This window comes from Myxocyprinus asiaticus, chromosome 29 (genome assembly GCF_019703515.2).
Source record: "Myxocyprinus asiaticus isolate MX2 ecotype Aquarium Trade chromosome 29, UBuf_Myxa_2, whole genome shotgun sequence".
Lineage (NCBI taxonomy): Eukaryota > Metazoa > Chordata > Actinopteri > Cypriniformes > Catostomidae > Myxocyprinus > Myxocyprinus asiaticus.
Genome location: NC_059372.1, coordinates 7,653,463 through 7,673,898, shown reverse-complemented (window position 1 = coordinate 7,673,898; position 20,436 = coordinate 7,653,463). Strand labels below are relative to the sequence as shown.

Here is a 20,436-nt window from a genome sequence, read left to right as displayed (position 1 = left end):
AAATTGTTATTTAGAAAACAAGCACATTAAATAACTTATTCCATTGATTCACACATTTCCTCAAGACACACAAAACAAATGTCACTGCGTGAAAAGAGATGTATCTGGACTAGCATACTTTAATTGCCATGGCAAGTAATCCCCTCAAGGATTTAGTCAGGGGACATTTTTACACCTAACCGGGTCGTTTAAGTTTCACACCTTTGTGCCACTCTGTTATCCATATTGGTCATTCATGTAAAAGTGGATTAGTTGCTTTGAAGTTTAAATCCCCCCCAAACCAGACAGCTTTTGGGCCATGGACTCATTTGCCACGTTTTCACTATCGGCCCAAATGAGGGCATGCTAGTTCATGCCAAGGCCTGTTGCATTCCCACTGTCACTTTGTGCTTCATCGTACCTCTTCGAGGCCAATGGCCAAGCGCCTTTTGACCGCCGATTACTAAGGGTGTAACTGTTCACTAATCTCACGATTTGGTTCGGTTCACAATTCTAAACTCACGGTTCGGTTTGGTTCGGATCACGATTCTTTAAGCCTGATTTAAGAAAAGTAAAGATTGATTTTTTTATTTTTTGTTTTTATTTTAGTATAACTTTAAAGACATATCAAAGCAAAAGCAGTTCCTTTCCTTTAAAATGTAGCTAAAATTACTGTTCTTTAAAGTGCTAAATGATCCATCAAAGATGTACTGGGACTAAAAATCAGCCCAGAACAGGGCAATGGTGACACCAAATGAAAATATTACCTATAAATAATTTTGCTTACTGAAAATACAGAATTATGTGAGATACATATGCTGCTTACACACTGTCACTGATAAAAATTTTATTTTTCTAAAATAATATTGTCTCTGATTACATCTAAATATTATTTTCAAAAATACATATTTAATAGAAGCGCATGCTTATCCAGTTAAACAATAATAATTTACTGGTGAAATCAAATCAGACATGACATTTGACATTATGATTCAATTTCCTAATTGCATTATTATACATAATATTCAGCGTTATATGCTGTATAGTAGATTATATGGCACTGTCATTAAACGTCTGCACAGTCAGAGCAGATCTCTCTCGCACTTCTAACGGACATTTGATCCCTCGTGCTGAAAAGGCATGTCCCTCTCATGTTCCAAGTTCCACTTTCAGTATTCGCAGTTTCAGCCGAACTCATGTACAACACCTGTGGCTGCTAGTGTGCAGTCGTATTTTAGAGCTCTTTGTTTGCAATGAAGTGATTTCCATTTGTATGCTAGCATTATGTAGGCTTAGGACGTTGTGCGTATTGAATAGAACAGATACTAAAATAATTGTAAAAAATAATTAAAAACTATCCCATCTCCACGATGCGCATTGTCACATTTTTTAACTGTGATGTCTCATGCCACGATAAACCGTTACACCCCTACCGATTACCCTTGGGCCAAAGAAGGCCAACTGGGGATTGAGGCGGGGTCAATGTCAAAGGCAGAGTTTCGATGAGTCAGGTCTCGCTTCCCACCAAGCAAAGACCAAAATAAGCAAACAAGCAGCAGCTTCAGTCTCCACCATATTCATTTCAAGGGCTAGCTAGGCTCCAGAATCTGATACCTTACCTTGAGCTTCCCTCTTGCCCTTGTGAAAACGGGCAGGGGTGTGTGATGTTGGCACCACGGCGGCGTATTAAGGGTGAGTTTTAGGCAACGTTGGTGGGAGTGCAGATTGATTTTGTTCTTGCGGCTTGAGGTCCACGGCTATTGGCCCTGGCTGACCAGTTGATAGCACTGGCTCGCACTAGCCCGATAGTGGTAATGCGGCTATTGACTTTCCTCAAAAGTCATGTCATTGGTTAAACTTAAACTTTATACTATCCAAAACCCTTACAGTTGAGTGATTTGATTGGTTGTAGGCCAAGTGTGGAGAATGACCCCAGCCTATGCAGCATATGCCCATTCCCACCTACCAAAAAACATTGTGTTGACACAATAATTAGTTTATTATGTCAGTGTGTTAATTGGTTTATAATTTTTAAGTAAAATTATAATTAGAATACAAAACATAATATAAAACAAAAGATGATGTGTACCAGCAAAGCATAGGCTGGACTTCATTCCCCACAGTAGATCCTCATCTTACAAGCAGCTTCAACATTGCTGTCTCTTTTGACCTGTCTCCAGCAATTGCAAAACAAGGTTAACAGGTTCCTATTATACTCAAAATGGGAACCTATTATAGGCTTTTTAATGGCTTTTCATCATTATTTAAACAATACAACATGTATGAAACCCCAAACAATTCAGTGTAAAAAATTGTTTTGGCCAATATAAATTTTAATTTATAAATTGTATACAATTTGGGTGTTCTTTGGTATTCCTTTTAATTGAACAGAGTGTTTAGTTTGTTCGTCGGTCGGTCAGTCATACAGCTTCAACCCCATAACATTCAACTCCAAAACATTTTGAATGTAACAGAGTTGGCACAAAACTGTTTTGAAAAATAAATGCCATGGATTAATAATGTTTCCCCCCCCCCCCCCAATTGCAATGTTTTTTTTCTTTCTTTCTTTCTTTCTTTTTATTTTTTACAAGGAACACTGAAACTACATGAACTTGCTATTCAAATTACAATTATATAAATTCCAAACTGACTGTGGTGGGACTGAAGTACTGTAGAGTTTTTCTGATAAGACTTAGGGTTAGTAATCATAATTAACTACCTTACAATGACCCTAATATCTCTATCTCATTAGGTTCCTCTCATCTGTGAAACAAAGCCCATGAACAACCAGGCCTTGCCGAACTGTCAACAAAATAACGGTAGTTTCCAGCCTCCTCCACAAGGGGGAAAAACTGAGCACATCCCTCCAGATGTGGCCCGCCTCATGCAGCTGGAAGAAGGTGTGCGTCTGCTACCTCCAGAGCAGAAAAAGCCCCCTGTACCTCCTCGCCACCTTAAACACAGTGACAAGGACCATTGTGCTGTCGATATGAATGGTCTCGAGACGAACGTATAGCATCAATACCATTCAGGACTTCATTCAGGACAGTCAGCAAGTAGACTGAAAACTTATGAACATGAAGGAGTATGAAAAAAAAAAAGCATCCACTTACTATGGAATGGATTGCTGGACGTGTATTATTTGTTCTTGTAATTTGGACAACATATTTTTCGGTTTACTTTTTTTTTTTAATTTTTTTTTTTTATTTCTGCACAGTGCACATTCACTTGATATTGTGATGTTCATGAGATAACACATGGTGTGCGCCTGAACATATGGGCCACTGCCCCAGTAATACCAATCATTGGCAGAACATTTCTGTTGACCCATTCAGTGCTTTAGATAACACTGTAATTGGAGCAGAAACCAGGTCAATGACAAAACGACCACATTTTTGTAGATCATTATCAGATGGTGATAGATTCATGGCATTAAGAGTATAGCTTTCTTTGTGGAGTAAAACCTTTAGGGTTCCCATGGTCATAAAAACCTGGAAAAATCAGGACATTTTCTCATCTTAAGAAGTCAAAGTAAAATTGGCTAGTTGCATTTGACTGCCATGTTTGATTTGCAGTTTAGTGAGTGTGAAAATAGCCACTTCCGGTTCCGCCGGGCACTGGTCCAGAGACTGCTGAAAATTGCATTTAAGGAGAGTGTTTACGGAATCTACCAAATATCATCACCATTTAGTAAATGGGAAAAGGGATTTAAAATGTTTGAATGAAGTTACATTGATGACTATGAAGGTAAGATAGCAACTATATTCACTATTTGATAATACTTCAAAATAAGGGTCAATTTATTAACATTGGTTAATGCATTCAGTATAATGGACTAACAATGAAAAATTATTTTTACAGCATTTATCTAGGTTAATGTTTTATTTAAATATACTATTGTTTATTGTTACTGTTCGTTCATAATATATTACCTAATGTTAATTTATACAGCTTGAAATGTTAAAAATATATTTGTATTTGTAGAAATGAACATTAAACAAGATTAATAAATTCTGTAAAAATATTTTTCATTGTTATTTTACATTTGCTATTGCATTAACTAATGCCAACATATAGAAACTCAGTGTAAAGTTACCCACAATTTTAACAATATTTCTTGATACCGTTGGTCAGCTCATCGCTGTGGGCAGAGGTACGCAACAATATGAAGATGATGTTATCTCCTGTTGCTGAAAGACCACTCTCCTCTTTTTTTTTTTTTTACTTGTAAACACACTCAAGCTAGTCTCAGCCAAGTATCTAACAAGTCTCCTGTGGAAGTCTCCCCTCACAGCAAAAACAACTAAGCAAACGTCAATACAGCCCTGCTGACAGTGTGACCTGATCTCATTCATTTTCATTGAGTGCTCATACAACCGAAAGCATGCACAAACTAGTATCGCTGAAGCTCACAGGCGCCGTCTTGTGCATTGAGCCAATTTATATAGCGACAATTTTTGTTATGTTAGTTATGTTCATCTCTAAAGCATATCATTGGCAATAAATTGCTCTTTAGAAGTGCAGTCTCTATAAAATGATACAGTGGGTAAAGAAAGGAACCACCCCCTTTCAAAAAATTCAGCTTTTGTTGCCTTGCAGCCAAAAATGCAAGCATATACAATTAGACTTTTCCAGCTTTATTTACACACATTAACTCACAATATCCAAGTAAAAAGAACAAAGTCAAAATTATTTGTTATTTATAAAAAAAATAATAATAATAAACCTAAAATACCCTATTTGGAAAAGTGAAGAGGGCCCTTAAGTCTTTTGCACACCAAAGGTGATGCAAGAATGTGAAACGAATACTCTAACGAACAAATCAAAAAAGAAAACGTATATGTCTATGTAAGTTGCAGCAGCGATGACGAGTTGTTGATTTGCTCAACGAGAAAGCAAACATTCGAACATACACAAATTTCAGTTCACCTGCTGGACAAGCTGACTGACAGTATTATCATGTATATACAGTTTGAGGAGTGATTAGAAAGAATCGAGTGTAAAAAAAATATCAGCGATTAAAACATGTTATATTATATGCCACTGCGAAGCATACTGTATATACTTGTGCTATGCATATTAATTTAAAATCACTGCATGCGTAATGCATACACATAATGTATGTTAAAACAAATGTTGTCAATTGGAACAATACTGATCGGTTCTTTTTGCCATGTACATCTACTTGCGTTATACATTTGCACATAATCCTGCATGTTACAAATTAAACGTGACAACATCTAAACACAGAACAAACATTTTCAGTCTGACCCATTTTTAGATACTTTAATACAGCTAATGACAGCACAGCTGTAAACGAAAACAGCAATAACAATTACATAATTTTGCGGAGAGACCACCAAGTTTTGGTATACAAAGTCACACAGAGTGCACTGCAAGTCACAGCATAGTATTAATGTTATTAATATTTGGTCAAGAAAAACACTCAAGATCTGTAAAGTTATTTATGAAAAAAGTGATACAAAGGCAAAGATGCTGCAACATATATTATATTCTAGATATAAGAGAACTTGTGTAAGATTCAATGCAAAGGCAAAAAAGGCAGCAATATGGAATACATAATGAAGACAATTCACTTAAGATCAGAGAGTTGTGTTTTTAAAAGGGATTCAAGTGTAACGATAACCAGCTGGTACGTGATAGCTGTACAGTGTGTAAACCTCACTCTTCTGGCCTTAAGAGATGCACTAGCGACCGAGTCTAGAGACCATGGCTTTATAGCCTCCTTGCTAGTGAGTCCGACTCCCATGCCGGGGATTGCCTGTTCGAATCCCGCTCAGGGCGGGTCAAGTAGGACCGGTAACAGTGGTGCCATGACCCAGATGGAAGTGATGTTTAGAGGGTTGAGTGTAACGGTAGCCAGCTGGTACCTGATAACTGTGCAGTGTGTAAACCTCACCATGCCTTGGGAGATACACTAGCAACTGAGGCTAGAGGTCATGGCTTTAAAGCCTCCTTGCTAGTGCATTCGACTCCCATGCCAGGGATCGCCAGTTCAAATTCTGCTCGGGGCAGGTCGAGTCGGACTGGTGACACAAGGCAATGATACAGCAAGACCATTTACATAAACCCATATGAGAAAAGATGTTTAATTTTTTAAGCCATTTGATGCAAATTAAAAACACATCCTCACTGCTGGTTCAGGATTTTGGTGTGCAAAGGCCTTTAGAATTGCAAGGGCAAACTTGCAGAGGTATAACAAACCATCTTCTAGATCACAAATCAAGCGAATTTGCTTCCATCTGTGATCAATTGTAGCATATACAAGGAGAAAAGCAGAGGACCGAACACTGAACCCTGTGGCACTCCATACTTACTTGATCTGACAAAAAAAAAAAAAAAAGTGGTAGCAGCTGAATAAATAGGACCTAAACCATGCAAATGCTTGTCCACAAATGCCAAAATAATTCTCAAGCATATCCAAGAGAATTTTGTGATCTATGGTGTCGAAGGCAGGAACAGAGAGCTGGTCTATAATTTGCCAACTCTCCAGGGTCAAGCTGTGGTTTCTCAATAAGGGGTTTGATAGCTGCCAGCTTGAAAGTTATGGGGACATGTCTTTAAGATAGCAAATAATTAATAATATTGAGAAGAGGTTCTGAGATTACAGGAAACACCTCTTTTAGTAGTTTTGTGTGTATAGGTCCTTTCAATATATATATGAGATAAAGTTGTGGAAAGGCACAAGTCAGGGGATGGATGTAAACAAATTTCAAAGGCTTTGTCTCTCTTTTTAACACAATAAAGAGCATTATTAGGAAGTGGAAGGTGTATGGCAACACCCAGACCCTGCATAGATCAGGCCGTACCTCCAAACTGGCATCATTGAAGGAGCTTCAGGCCTTTACGGCAAAGAGTGGTCAGTGTGTGCAACACTGGGATCAAATTTGGGTGAACAGCACATTATTTCTATAATTAAATCAAGAAGGACTAAGGGTACCACTTAAAGGAATAGATCTGCCAAAAATGACAGTTGTTTCACCACAAATCGGGTCTTTATGAGAAAACCCATAATTGTATATGCTTTCATTTTAGGCTGTAAGGCAACAAAAGGTGAATATTTTGAAAGAGGTTGGTGACATTCGATACCCACTGTATTTAAAAATCCTTATCCAGGAATAATAAACAATTGGAAAATCACAGAAATTGTCAAAAGGTGTGGGAACCCCGTTCAGATGAACATAATTGTGATGTGTCCTTTGCAACATTGTAAAAAAGTATGAATTTTGAGGAGTAATTTTGAATTGTAAATACAAAATAGTTGTGTACTCTCTGCGGTGTGTTTTTAATTTTATATAATTGTATATCTTAGATTTGCTTTTTTGTCTGTTTAAGACCATGTAAAACATTGTAAAGTAAACTGAGCTGTCTTGAATGAGGTGTGAATATCAGATATTCTTGGTTGATTGTGATATTATGTTATTGAACATTCTCTTCTCCTTTCTCATTAATTAACCATGATGACAACGAACCCTCATATTTATTCTGTGACATCATTAGCACTGAGATCTGCTTAGCTTGTTTGCAAGCATCTCTGAGCCAGAGGGCAAATTTGGGTGAACGGCAAATTATTTCTATAATTAAATCAATAAGCACCAAGGATACCACTTAAAGGAACAGATCAGCCAAAAATGACACGTGTCACTGTTTACTAATGTTGTTCCAAACCTGTATGATTTTCTGTCCTCTGTGGAACCCAAGATGAGATTTTAAACATGATATTCACACAGCTAATTTCCATACAATAAAGTGGATGGTGACCACAGTTGTCAAGCTTTAAAAAAAGACAATAATGCACCATAAGAGCATCATATTAGTAGTCCAAATACTCATGTGCTAAATGCCAAGTCTTTTTAAGTCATACAATAATTTTGTGTGTGAAAAAGACTCAAATTTAAATAATTGTTCAATGAATTTACCCTCTGAAGAAAAAATCAAACAAGTTTGGCACAAGGAAATTATGACAGAATTTATATTTTTGGCTGAACTATTCTATTAAGGTAAAAGGTGCTGGCCTGTAATCTATCATGCAACTTTAGGAATGTGTGCTAAATTAAGCTGTAGTCTGTCAAAATAATACTATTCACTTTGCTGTGCAAAGAAACTTTAATTAGCACACTCACGCAGCACATTTCGTTTAAAATGCCCTGTTTGAAGTCTTTGCCTTATTAGCAGAAGAACAGCGTCAGATATTAAACATTAAGGCATAACAACAAAGTTTAACATGTGAACAAGTATTCAAACTTTCCAGTTTGCATTACCTCTTCTCACACCTGACATTTAGGCCCAAACCATACTCTATGCAAGTATGCAAACACAGACATGAATGCTTGGCCAATGCATTGCAACCGCGGCCCTGCAGGTCATACTGTGCTTAGACCTCCGGAAGGGTCCAGAATTGTTTTTCCCATTCATTTCTTCCATAGGGATTTCATAAAATTCTTTATAAAAGTGTTCTAAGCAGTGGCGGTTCTAGCTTGTATGGCACCCTGGGCGAAGCCCGCTTCAACCCGCCCCCAAAGTTGTTGAATTTTGACTACCATCACTGAGGTGAATCACAACATTACAAACTTTGATTTGAAAAAAAAAAAAAAAAAAAAAAAAACTTTTTAAACATTGGACAAAATTTTGACAATACATCGGTTAGAAAGTATACAGGTAGAGAATTTATTTTCCACGGTGAAATGCTGACAGGATTTACGGGCATGGAGAAATGTTTGCATTCTAAACTTGAAGTGTTTCCAAATGGACATTTCTATGACGGAAATTTAATTTGCAACTTGTAAATGCTGAAACACAACAATAGATTTCAATCCAATGTTTAAGTTGGTAGTGTTTCCTTTTGCCTTCTAAATAAATTAGGTTGATTTACTGTCCCAAAAATTATTTGAACACACAAATCACACTTAGAAATGTCTGAATGTCATTGCATTAAATAACAAAACATCAAATCAAGTGTCATTTGTGCTCAAATACTCGAACTTTTGTAAGGTCAGTGGCGTAGCTAGACCCTGGCTGATAGGGCTGAAGCCCTGGATCTTTTGTTAGAAGCCCAGAATGTTTTTGTGATGAAAAAAAAAGAAGAAAAAAGTAAGGCTTAATGTTAATTACATCAGGGTACAAAAGCAAAAAGGCAGGCTGTAATTCTGGCTTCATGGGTAAATGAATTTCGATCAGTGAGCCCAACTTGCATTAATTGACAGTTCACAGTTTGACTTTTACCTGCTGTTCGTGCTCAAGTTCATTAGACATGTTACAAACGCCTCGAGGGGGAGCTTTCTATTGTCTCTCACGGGGGTGCAGCTTTTCTGTATCAGAGGCATGGAGGTTTTATTATGCAAGCCTTATTTCTAAATATATAATTTATATTTGATATTTGTGCTAAAACTGGTGGTCATGCTGATTCTATCAAAAATGGCTAATTGAAATGAAATTCTGAGATTGGATACATAGTGACACAGATAGCTGTTACCTTAGTATTTGCCCTCCTTTTTGGCCCTCTTTCACTATCGACAGTTGAAAGTTTGCAAATTTGCCTGTTAACCAAAAAATACATAAACCTACCATCTGCAAATATAATTAATTTTCTCAAAGGTAAGACGTATGAAGGAACATATGTAAACTAATAAATGCACCCCTACTCTGACTGTATGGGGACTGTTGATGATAGAATTCAAGGGCCAAAATGTTGTTAATACTTTAAAATGTGTAAAATTGTATCAATAAAGCATTTTATACAGATTTGTATAATAAATGGTACACCTTGGAACATTTGTCAACCAATCAGAATAAAGAATTCAACAATTATGTGAAATAAAAACAATTGTAATGCTTGTGTGAAATAATTAGAACACTAGAGAATTGTGTCTGTACCAGTACAGATGTAAATATTTCAAGATGAACACACTCACAATTCAACTTTTCAGTGCTTTGTATCTTAGACATTTTAATGAAAAATGTGCACCAATGAAATGCACAAGAAACTTACTTACAGTTGACTCTTTATTTTTTATATTCCATTTAAAAACCATTGCAAAAACAAGACTGTGTGTGGCAAGGGGAAACTGGGTGTGCAAGAACTAAAGCACGATGAAGTGAAATCTAATAAATTCATTGTGAACAACCATTACATCAATTTACTTTTAGCTATAATATAATACTTTTATCAATGGAGAAGGTATCTGTTAATGTTTCAAAATATTATGCTTAATTCCTCATAAAATTCAAATATTTTTTTTGTAAAGATTCATAATTATATATATAGAATTATTAATATTAATATGCAAAAGACACTAATATAAATGGTGCATTTTTTTTAGCTTGTTTTAAAAAATATGGTTGCTGACAAGCGACGTTTTTTACACTTATGGTCGTTGTTTTCTCCATGCATTGATTTACACTGTCTGCTCACAGCCTCACAATAATATCAGTGCTGTAGTGTAATCCCTCCCCTCCTCCCCTTCAATGAAGAAAAATCACACTGTTTCCAAGCAGCATGCATAAACTGCCGCCGGTGTCCTCTCTTATCTAGCTTCGCCAAGACTCTCAGCCCTGTCACTACAAAAGAAATGTAGTACTGTGATTTTCTGCATATTTCATTTTATTCTGGAAAGGAGCCGTTCATTCAGGTACGAGGGAACCGTCTGAACGCGTTTACCCACTGATCAAACTTCACTTGTTTTTAAGGTAGGCAATGTTTTAACTGTGTCAAACATTAACACAATGTAGTTTGACATATATGTGGGGATATCTTGTTTACGTGCTACAATATGTCTAAAACAACTTTTTTTTTTTCTCCCCAATTTGGAATGCCCAATTCCCAATGTGCTCTAAGTCCTCATGGTGGCGTAGTGACTCGCCTCAATCAGGGTGGCAGAGGACAAATCTCAGCTGCCTCCGCACCTCAGACCGTCAATCCGCGCATCTTATCACATGGCTTGTTGAGCGTGTTACCGCGGAGACAGTGTGTGTGGAGGCTTCACGCTATTCTCCACGTCATCCATGCACAACTCACCACGCCCCCCACCGAGAACGAGAACTACATTATAATGACCACGTGGAGGTTACCCCATGTGACTCTACCCTTTCTAGCAACCGGACCAATTTGGTTGCTTAGGAGACCTGGCCGGAGTCAATCAGCACGTCCTGGATTCGAACTCATGACTCCAGGTGTGGTAGTCAGCATCTTTACTCGCTGAGCTAACCAGGCCCCCTAAAACAAACTTTTTAAATATAAATATAATGTTAATTAAGACTTTTATTACAACTGTAATACAATTATACATATACAGAACAGCCACTTTTAGTGTTTAAATCAATCATATCTTTCACTAAACACTGTGTGAAATGTTTATTTTTGCCTTATTTTATTCAGTTGGCATGTAGGAGTTGATAACAGTTTGCTTAATAATATCATTCCATATCTGGATAATGACTGCAATATCATAGAGGATACATTTCCTCATGTATGATATTGCATTATATTAGTTTTGAACAGTATGTTAACTTAATAGCCATTAATAACCAACTTAATAATAACTTGGACATATGTGAATGAGTATAAACCTGAAATAGGAATGTGTTTCAGTCACAATGCACATTATGTAGTTTAGAGACAATTTAGAGACATTTGGAATGTTACAAATGGATATTTCTATTTAAATAAATGCTGTATTCATGAAAAAAATTGTTTGTCCGAGAATTCTCTTGCAGCAATGCAGGTCTTTGGCATTTAGAAGCTGCTAGTTTAGGACCTGTGAGGAGTCTGTTTCTCAAACTAGAGACTGTGATTTACTTGTCTTTTTGTTGTGCATCTGGCCATCCACTTCCCTCTCTATCCTGGTTAGAGATTCTCAAAACAATAATGGATGGAATAGCCTTCATCTCTCTAAAACAATAGACTTTAGGAGAAAATAGAATTTCAGGAGAAATGTGTTTCTTTTTGCCTATTTTTAAAACCAAAATTTGAATTGCAAGTGTAAAGCAACTATGTAAGAACTCAATACCTCAGCAAATGGGGAAAAAACTCACTGTATTGTGATTTACGCATGGCAGCACAACCATTTTCAATTGTTCTAATAATAAGAAAATGTTTTTGTGTACCAAATTAGCACTTTAGAATGCTTTTGTAAGGAATAGGCGACACAGTATATGTTTGCCATCACGGATAAAGACAAAATGGAATAAATACCACTTAAAACAATTATTTCAATCCATAATAATAATTTGCAATTAATGATTTTGGCAGTATTTTTTTTAAATTAATTTATTGCATCCTTTGTGAAAGGAAGCATCAATTTATTTCAAGAACTAAAATGTCTTTGTGTTCTAAAAATGGAAGCGTATATACTATATATAGCATAATTTTCATAAAGTAACTTGTAACGTAATTACTTGAGTAGTTTTTCAGCAAACTGCTTTCTGAGTACTTCTACTTGTACTCAAGTGAATTATTTCTTCAGTAGCAGTACTTTTACTTAAGTAAAAAAAAAAAAATCAGTACTCTTTCCACCACTGCGTAACAGGCTATATTAATACTGGGCTTGTTTTGGGCTTGTTTTTGAAGCTGCGGTTGCTTATTTGTCTTGCGAGAGTTGGCAATACTGCAGGAAGGTTTGGTTCATAATAACAGCAAAACAGAAAAATAACACTATTGTTATGAATTAAGACAATATGAAAAAAGGATAATATCATTTTTAACTTCATGCAAACAGATGGTAAGTAGACCACTGATTATGCTGACTAGATGCTTATCATCACGGGAACATTTATTGAATCAATAATTGAAATACAAATAAAATCTGTCATCTAAACAGGCAGATAAGTCTGATCTTCAAACCACATTATCAGCGTTTCCAGCTGATATGCTGATCATTCCCGGGGAGGCGCTGATCATGCCAGTGACTTGCCCATTCCACCTGCTTCACACTGATTGCACTCCCTACTTATTCCTTGTGTTTCCCCTCTTTCTTTGCCAGTTTATTGTTTGCTGTCAAGTGCTCTCTTGTTTGGTTGGAGATTGCTCATGTGTCTGTTGGTTGCCTGTCTCTAGAGGTGTGGTTACCTTCCTGTGCATCTTTGCCTGTATTGTCGCCCAGTTCCCTTGGAGGAGGATTCCTCGGTCTCTGCCCGCGTGTTGGGGGAGAAACTCACCTGGGCTTTGCTTTTCACCACACCAGCTACAACAGACTCTCTTCAGATAGCTCCTGACTTCCACAATGCATGCACTCATCATACTAATGCACTCATACCTTAGCCCGCTGAGCAGCTATAGCTTTTGACTCTGCTCATCAGTGCAGCCGGTGCTGGATGCACCTGTCCTTGTTTACAAACTTTGTTGTTAATAAACTCATTGACTGTTTCCCTCTGCATTTGTGTCCCTTTGTCTCCCCTCAACCTCTGACAGAATAAACTGTCCAGCATGGACCCAGCGGATGAGACTACTCTTTGCTCCGCCCTTTCACAACAAGGAGCTCTGCTTGGACGACACCAAAATCAAATCTCTGCCTCTAACCTAGCTCTGGAAATGATGGCTTTGTAGACTGTGGAACTCACCACGGTGAGCCAATCACCTTTGTCTCCGGTAACCACTCTGGAGTGATTTTTCATGATTAACTTTCATTTAAATTGTCATATTTATTAAGTTGCATGTGTGCTTCACCTCAAGAAGTCATTTTTACATATTTAACTTAAAATATATAAATCAAATAACAAAATATGGATATGTATGATTTCATTTTAAGGCTTTAAAAACTTATATCATCATATCAAATGATGATTTACTGTTGTTTTTGGAACTCATATTTTATATTAGATTTTTTAATGATAAATAAAATATATATATTTTTAGATATTTTTATTATATTTCATTATATTATATTATATTATATTATAATATATTATGCTGTAGTTAAATATTTCTGTCCTAATTTCTTCACTTTCACACATTAGATTAATGGTCTTTGTTTAAACCCACAGGCACTTATTTCTCATGAAGCAAAACCTTTGAGATTTTATTAAATTAATTTATCACTCCATAGAAATAGATTAAGCGTGCGTCTCCTCTGTGTCACTGCATGTCATTAACAATGCCTATATGAACCCTCAATGACCAGGAACATTTGCCATTACGCAGTCGTTTAAAGTGAAGCTAGAGCTCTTTAATTTCATTATCAAAGTTTATATTTGTTTGTTTATATTTTGGTGGGAGTTCAGCACACGCATCAGAGTGATTGAGAAGCATCTCCCACAGTCTTCCAGAGAGGAGCTGCTCTGGTTGACATCTTCATTGAGGCTCAGTGATGCTTGGAGTTCAACTGAATGACACACAAATGTGCAATTTATGGCACTTATAAATTAGCTTAAAATTCCCTTGTTTGGGCATTAAAATGTGATTGGAATTTGAAGTGCACAATAATCGCAGTTATCTCAAATAACATCATGGTTACTTTCATAACCTTCATTCCCTGATGGAGGGAATGAGAAGTTCTGTCGATGTAGTGACACTAGGGGTCACTCTTGGGAGCCCCAAACACCTCTGATCTTTTTTAAAAGGCCAATGAGAATTGGCGAGTGGAATTTGCATGCCACTCCCCCGGACATATGGGTATAAAAGGAGCTGGTACGCAACCACTCATTCAGGTTTTGTGCTGAGGAGCTGAGATAAGGTCCTGGCCATTTCAGCAGGTAGTTCAGCGTTGTGGCAAGAGGGACAGAATGTCTTGTTCCCTCCATCAGGGAACGGAGGTTACAAAAGTAACCATGACGTTCCCTATCTGTCACTCACTCGACGTTGTGTCAATGTAGTGACACTAGGGGTCCCTATACAAAATGCCACAACTAACTGAACAGTGTTACGTGAAGTGGCAGTGTGTGAGGGGCAGACTACTGTGTGCCTCATAGCCAGCACACCAGGCCGTCATGCAACCTCCCCCAACGCTCTTTATGAGAGCCCTAAGTGTCTACGTTGGGGGGTGTCACTCCCAAGGGGAAGACACCGTGGAGACCACACCCCACCCAAAAGGGGGGGGGGGGTATTTTGAGTGGAAATACATCACATGGTCTTTACCGAGCCTTGTCGGAAGTATGTCATGTGGAGAGGTCCCATGGTAGGTCCTACCCAAAGGGGGAGGAGTTTCTACAAAGCATGGTGACCGGGGGCAGAGGGGCCCATGCCCAAGGAAGACGCAGTTTACCGACAGGGAAACAATTTTGTGGAAAATATCACATGGGGTAGCCTTCAGGGAACCATCGCATGCGGAGCACCTACCTCAGTACAGGGCCTCATTAGCACACTTACTGAGCCAGCAGCATGTTTCTCTGCAAATTCGACTGGCACAGGGCTAAGGAGGAAAGTCATCCAGGGATCACAGTCTGTGAGCACTACTGGGAGTCAAGAGCACATGTCTTCCCCTCAAAGGAGGGGAAAGACACTATGCGCAAGCGGTACACCTGGCCAGTTGTCCTGGAACTTACCTGCTCGTGCCTGCCACTACTCGGGACGAGACCGGCTCAACCCGGAGATTGTAGAACCTCGCAAAGGTGTTGGGTGCTGCCCAGCCCGCTGCTCTGCAGATGTCTGCCAAAGAGGCGCCACTGGTCAGGGCCCAGGAGGCCGCCACACTCCTGGTAGAGTGGGCTCGTAACCCCGCAGGGGATGGCACGTCCTGAGCCTGATATGCCATCGTGATGGCATCAATGACCCAGTGGGCGGTCCTCTGTTTGGAGACAGCGCTTCCTTTCCGCTGTCCACCAAAGCAAACAAAGAGCTGCTCGGAGCTTCTAAAGCTCTGCGTGCGATCCAAATAGATGCATAAAGCTCGCACCGGACACAGCAACGCCAAGGCTGGGTCTGCCTCCTCCTGGGGCAGCACTTGCAGGTTCACCACCTGATCCCTAAAAGGGGTCGTGGGAACCTTGGGCACATAGCCCGGTCGGGGTCTCAGGATTACGTGAGAGTAACCCGGACTCTCCCCTGAGGGTAACCTGACGTGACAGCGCGTCCGCTGCAGTGTTGAGGTCGCCCGGGATGTGAGTGGCTCGTAGCGACTTGAGGCGCTGCTGACTCCAGAGGAGGAGATGGCGGGTGAGTGCTTGGCGGTGAATGCTACCATCGCTGTGTTGTCCGTCCGGACCAACACGTGCTTGCCCTGGATCAATGGCCGAAACCTCCGCAGGGTGAGCAGTACTGCCAACAACTCTAGGCAGTTGATGTGCCAACGCAGCTGCGGGCCAGTCCAAGAGCCGGCGGCTGTATGCCCATTGCATACGGCACCCCAGCCCGTCTTGGAGGCATCTGTTGTAACCACGGTGCGCCTGGAGACCTGCTCTTGGGGAATTCCTGCCTGTAGAAATCCAAAGGCTGAAGAAGCAGCGACAGACCGGCGTGATGATCACGCGATGTGTCCCGCGGTGCCATGCCCATCTCGGGACTCGAGTCCGAAGCCAGTGCTGAAGCAGTCTCATATGCACCAACCCGAGCGGTGTAGCCACCGCTGAGGATGCCATATGCCCCAAGAGCCTCTGAAAGTGTTTCAGTGGAACCGCTGTTCTCCGTCTCAATGCCTTCAGACAGTTCGGCACCGACTGTGCATGCTTGTTCGTGAGGCGTGCTGTCATCGAGACTGACTCCAACTCCAAACCGAGAAAAGAGATGCTCTGAACTGGGGAGAGCTTGAAAGCTTCAACTTTCCCAGTTGACCCGAAGCCCCAGTCGGCTGAGGTGCCAAAGCATGCGGTCCCTGTGTGCGCGCAGTGACTCTCGAGAGTGAGCTAGGATCAGCCAGTCGTCGAGATAGTTGAGGATGCGGATGCCCACTTCCCTTAGCGGGGCAAGGGCTGCCTCTGTGACCTTCGTGAAGACCGCGCCTTGACCTTCATCACCCGGAGAGCGAAGTCGGTCGCCAAGCGCAGTTCCTGCATCAATCCCGGGTCAGAACTACCCTACCCTGGTGTACTTGCAGGAGAGCCATGGCATGCAGGGTGGAGGCGGCTTGTCCAGCAGCACCGCAGGCCACAGTCATCAGGGATGACGTAAACCTACAGGCCCTGGATGGGAGCTTCAGGTGCCCACGCCAGGTGGCAGTGCTCTGGGGACACAAGTGCACCGCGAGTGCCTTATCCACCTGGGGGATCACCGAATACCCCCTGGCCATTCTCCATCAAGGGTAGTGAGAGCAGGGAAGCTGAAAGACTGGGACTGGGCAGTAAAAGGTGCCTCCCACCATCTTGTCAGCTCCTCATGCACTTCCGGGAAGAAAGGAATGGGGGCGTGGGTGGCACCCCGAGCCTAGGAACCAATCGTCGAGGAGGGTTTCACTCTAGCCCAACTCTTGCGGCCACCTGGGAAGGCATGTCCGTCGTTTCCACGTCGGCGTGAGACTGGGTGACCGTTCCTGAAGGAGGAAGCCAAGCCGAAGCCTCTGCGTCAGACTGGACGAGCCCGCTCCCCAATGCTGCGCTCAATAACTCATCGTCTTCCTGAGCTCCGAACGAGAAGTGAAACTCGTGCTGAGACGAGCCGGTGGTCTCGTGCGAGCACTAGATCGGGGCAAGCAAGCATGCTGGGGAATGGGAGGTGCTTAGCCGCGCTAGCCTCATACCCTTGAGTAAAAGTACCTAGGCGGGGAGCCTCTGGGGTGGCTTGTTTTCTTACAAAGGCGAGCCGCGACCGTATCGTTGCCTTGGACATGTCCTCGCAATGAGAACATGATCATCCACGAATGCTGTCTCCACGTGAGCAGTGCCCAGACACAAAAGACAGTGATTGTGACCGTCAGAAGGCGAGAGATAATGAGCGCAACCAGGAATAACACACAATCGGAAAAGCATCTTTAGAAAGACGCGTCTTTAAAAAGACGTTCCGTGTGTGCCGCTCTTTTAGAGAAATATACTCTTTTAGAGAAATATACTCTTTTATTTCTGCCAAAGCGCCCAGGGGCATTCTCTGAATTGCACCAGTGCAGAGGGGGGAGAAGCCGCTGAAATGCGCCATCAGATCCAGCAGAGGTGAATGAACAGTCGTGGGAATTCAGCTCAGTGAGCATGACCGTTCAGCTCCGAAGAGAAAATCTGAATGAGTGGTTGCATGCCAGCTCCTTTTATACCCGTATGTCCGGGGGAGTGGCATGCAAATACCTCTCGTAAGTATTCATTGGCCTTTTATCAAAGACCAGAGGTGTCTCGGGCTCCCAAGAGTGACCCCTAGTGTCACTACATCGACACAACATCTCGTTCCCTCCATCAGGGAAAGGAGGTTACACAAATAACCATGACGTTTTCAAAAATGTAAAACAAAAAAAAAGAGAGATAGTGGTGAACAAAAAAGACACAATAAAGTTGAAAGGGGGAAGAGGGAGACTGGTCTTAAAGTAGATATTCCAAAACTAACTGACTACTTAAGTTTGCCATCGAAAAAAACATCCATGGAAAATCCTGAGTGCAGCAGCAACATGACATGCATAGCTTCACACAATGACCTGCATGCTTCGGAAGTGAAAGGTAAATGAGTTAGCAATTATTGTTTATTCTTCCAATTAGTAAGACAGTAGGTTTTATAATTGCTTATTCTACACCTAATTTAGATGGAGAAGATGATAAAAACAGGCTGGCACCATATGATGAAATATCGCCACCACCTGAAATTCTTGATGTCGCACACCCAGACCGTAGATCTGATCAGACAACAGGACAAACTGACATCTACAGCACTGATCCTGGATGCTGGCCTAATGGTATTGACACAGAGGGTCAAAATTATTGGATTGAAAACGGACCAGTACCATGTCAGAATCGCAGCTCTGATTTTTCTACTTCAGAGAAAAAATATAAGCATCTGAAATTCACCTTTTCAAAGAGCTTCTTCAGCTGGAAACTCACAAATGGGGAGTCTGTTCCACATGACTGGCTCCTATATTCTCCTAACAAATGATCTGTATTTTGCTTTGTTTGCAAATTGTTTGGAGGAGTTTTGCCATTTTCTGGATCATCTGGATACAGTGACTGAAAACATGCTCTTAGTCGCATTCCTGCTCATAAGGGCTCTGAACAACACAGACATGGTGCATGGTACTGTGGTTATCCAGAACATCTGAAAAGGTACAGATTTATGTGGGCCTAAGAGAACAAATTTAATCTGAGTGTCAGTACTGGGAGGATGTTTTAAAGGGTTGTTTCCACTGTGAAATTTTTATCTGAGTGTGGTCTTTCTTTTTGCAGTGACACTGAGACATTCGGTTCACCCAAGAACGGTGATTACATGGGAATACTTGAACTAATAGAACTTCTATCAGAAAGACTTGCAGACTTGAGTGAAATTCAAGATTACATTTATTTGATGAATGTAAAACAGAAAATGTAATGTCTCTCTTTGGCGTAAGCCCCGTCTGGCGGTCCGAAGAAGTTGTACTCGGAACCGTCATATCCTGCCGGAGATAGGAGGTAGGAGGTTAAGATCAGTACTACTATTCTGATGCTAGTGAAACTTTGAAAGATCCTTAAGGTGATTCGCTTATGTTTTCCTGTTTTGTAAGTCGCTTTGGATAAAAGCGTCTGCCAAATGAATAAATGTAAATGTAAATGTAAATGTAGATGTACTGTTTCACAGGCCTACAAAAGTGACTCCTAGAGAAAGCGAACATGGAGAAAGCATGCAGATGAACGATCTGAACTTGATCAGGACATTTAAATGTCTGAAAGAAGTTTATTGTAGATGTTTTTAATGTGATAAATGACAGACTCCCAGCAGAGCTTGACCGAAGTTAAGCATATAAAAACACCAATACGTTTTTAGGTTCTTAAATAATATTCATACACTCACTAATCCAGAGCTTCATTCCTGTGCTGTAAAGTTACAATAGAAGTACAATACAGACCTACAAGAATTTGAATTTTAAAGCATTTTGTAAAAAAGCACCAGCAAGAGAATTACTGCAAGAAATAAGAGCAAGGAAACTTTAAAAAAAAATTCACAAATGTGGACTTAGCCTTGAGAATATACCTCACATTGCCAGTCACAAATACTTTAGGAGAGCTCTCTTTCTCATAATGATCTTTAATTAAAAATGTGTGGTCAACATTGGTACAAGAGAAACTGAACCACCAGACATGGATGTCCCTGGAAAGTGACATTTGTTAGAATCATGGATTTAATGATGTCATCAAAAATTTCTCCTCTTCTAAAGCCAGGAAAAAGACTATCTAACAGTTAGATCCCTACACTTCTTAAAGCTGCATATGTAGAAGAGTTGTTTTATGTACGCTGTTTGCAATGATTCATATCTGGGGTTAATGGAATTATGTCGTGCTTAACGTGTCTGGAATAGTTAGTATGCATACTAAATGTTGCTCTGAGTGTTGGTTTGTGTGCTTAATTATGATGTACTTGATGTGTCTGGAATAATATGCATACTAAATGTTCTTTTGTTTTGTGCTTGACAA

General features: G+C 40.2%; 1 protein-coding gene across 2 annotated transcripts in view; it reads left to right on the top strand.

The window, feature by feature from the left end:
* The window catches only part of LOC127420542 (excitatory amino acid transporter 5-like), an 86,690-nt gene extending 83,695 nt beyond the window's left edge, over positions 1–2,995 (top strand). Inside the window, exons 11-12 of one of the 2 annotated variants that reach the window (XM_051662909.1) lie at positions 1,635–1,636; positions 2,732–2,995. In XM_051662909.1, the coding sequence (XP_051518869.1) occupies positions 1,635–1,636; positions 2,732–2,995 (266 nt within the window). The remainder of the gene's footprint in view (positions 1–1,634; positions 1,637–2,731) is intronic. The other variant, XM_051662908.1, reaches the window with a different exon arrangement.
* Positions 2,996–20,436: the final 17,441 nt, after the last annotated feature.